The sequence below is a fragment of the Octopus bimaculoides genome, chromosome 26, assembly GCF_001194135.2.
Source record: "Octopus bimaculoides isolate UCB-OBI-ISO-001 chromosome 26, ASM119413v2, whole genome shotgun sequence".
Taxonomy (NCBI): domain Eukaryota; kingdom Metazoa; phylum Mollusca; class Cephalopoda; order Octopoda; family Octopodidae; genus Octopus; species Octopus bimaculoides.
The window spans coordinates 4,326,300-4,326,897 of NC_069006.1; the positions used below are offsets into that span (position 1 = coordinate 4,326,300).

General features: G+C 39.5%; 1 protein-coding gene across 1 annotated transcript in view; it reads right to left on the reverse strand.

Moving 5' to 3' along the window:
• Positions 1-77: 77 nt before the first annotated feature.
• LOC106883966 (splicing factor 3B subunit 4) overlaps positions 78-598 on the reverse strand; it is a 15,262-nt gene continuing 14,741 nt past the window's right edge. Inside the window, exon 6 of the mRNA XM_052976886.1 lies at positions 78-264. Coding sequence (XP_052832846.1) covers positions 98-264 — 167 coding nt within the window. The 3' untranslated portion in view covers positions 78-97. The remainder of the gene's footprint in view (positions 265-598) is intronic.

Genomic DNA, 598 nt, shown 5'->3' on the forward strand with positions numbered 1-598 from the left:
GCGTCTCCCCCTCTCTCTCTCTCTTTCTTCCTCACCCACCCCTCACACAATAAATAAAAAAAATTAAAAGACCAAAACACAAAAGAGAAGACGAAGTTCATTTACCGAAGGGAGGTGGTCCACGTGGTGGTGTCGGTCCTCTCCATCCAGGTGGAGGAGGGGGTGGTCGCATACCTGGTGGCGGTGGTGGAGGCATACCAGGTGGCAATGGACCTGGAGGTGGAGGCGCAATGTTCGCAGGGGGTGCTGGAGGTCCTGCATTACCTACATCAAATAGAAACATGGAAAAAGATATAGACTCGGCATATATACATACATACATGTATGTTTGTGTGTGTGTATGTGCGTGTTTATATATATATATATATATATATTTAGCAGAAGTAACAGAGTGACTCAAGGTCCAAGAGTTTAGAGTGTAGTCAATAAGTGCCAACACATGAAACTCTTGGACCTTGAGTCACTCTGTCACCTCTGCTAAATACTAATAAAAATATTCATATGCTCGTATTTTGAGTTCCATTTTTTCTATCTGCATTAACATACCTATATATATATTATATATTATATATATATATATATATATATATATATATAT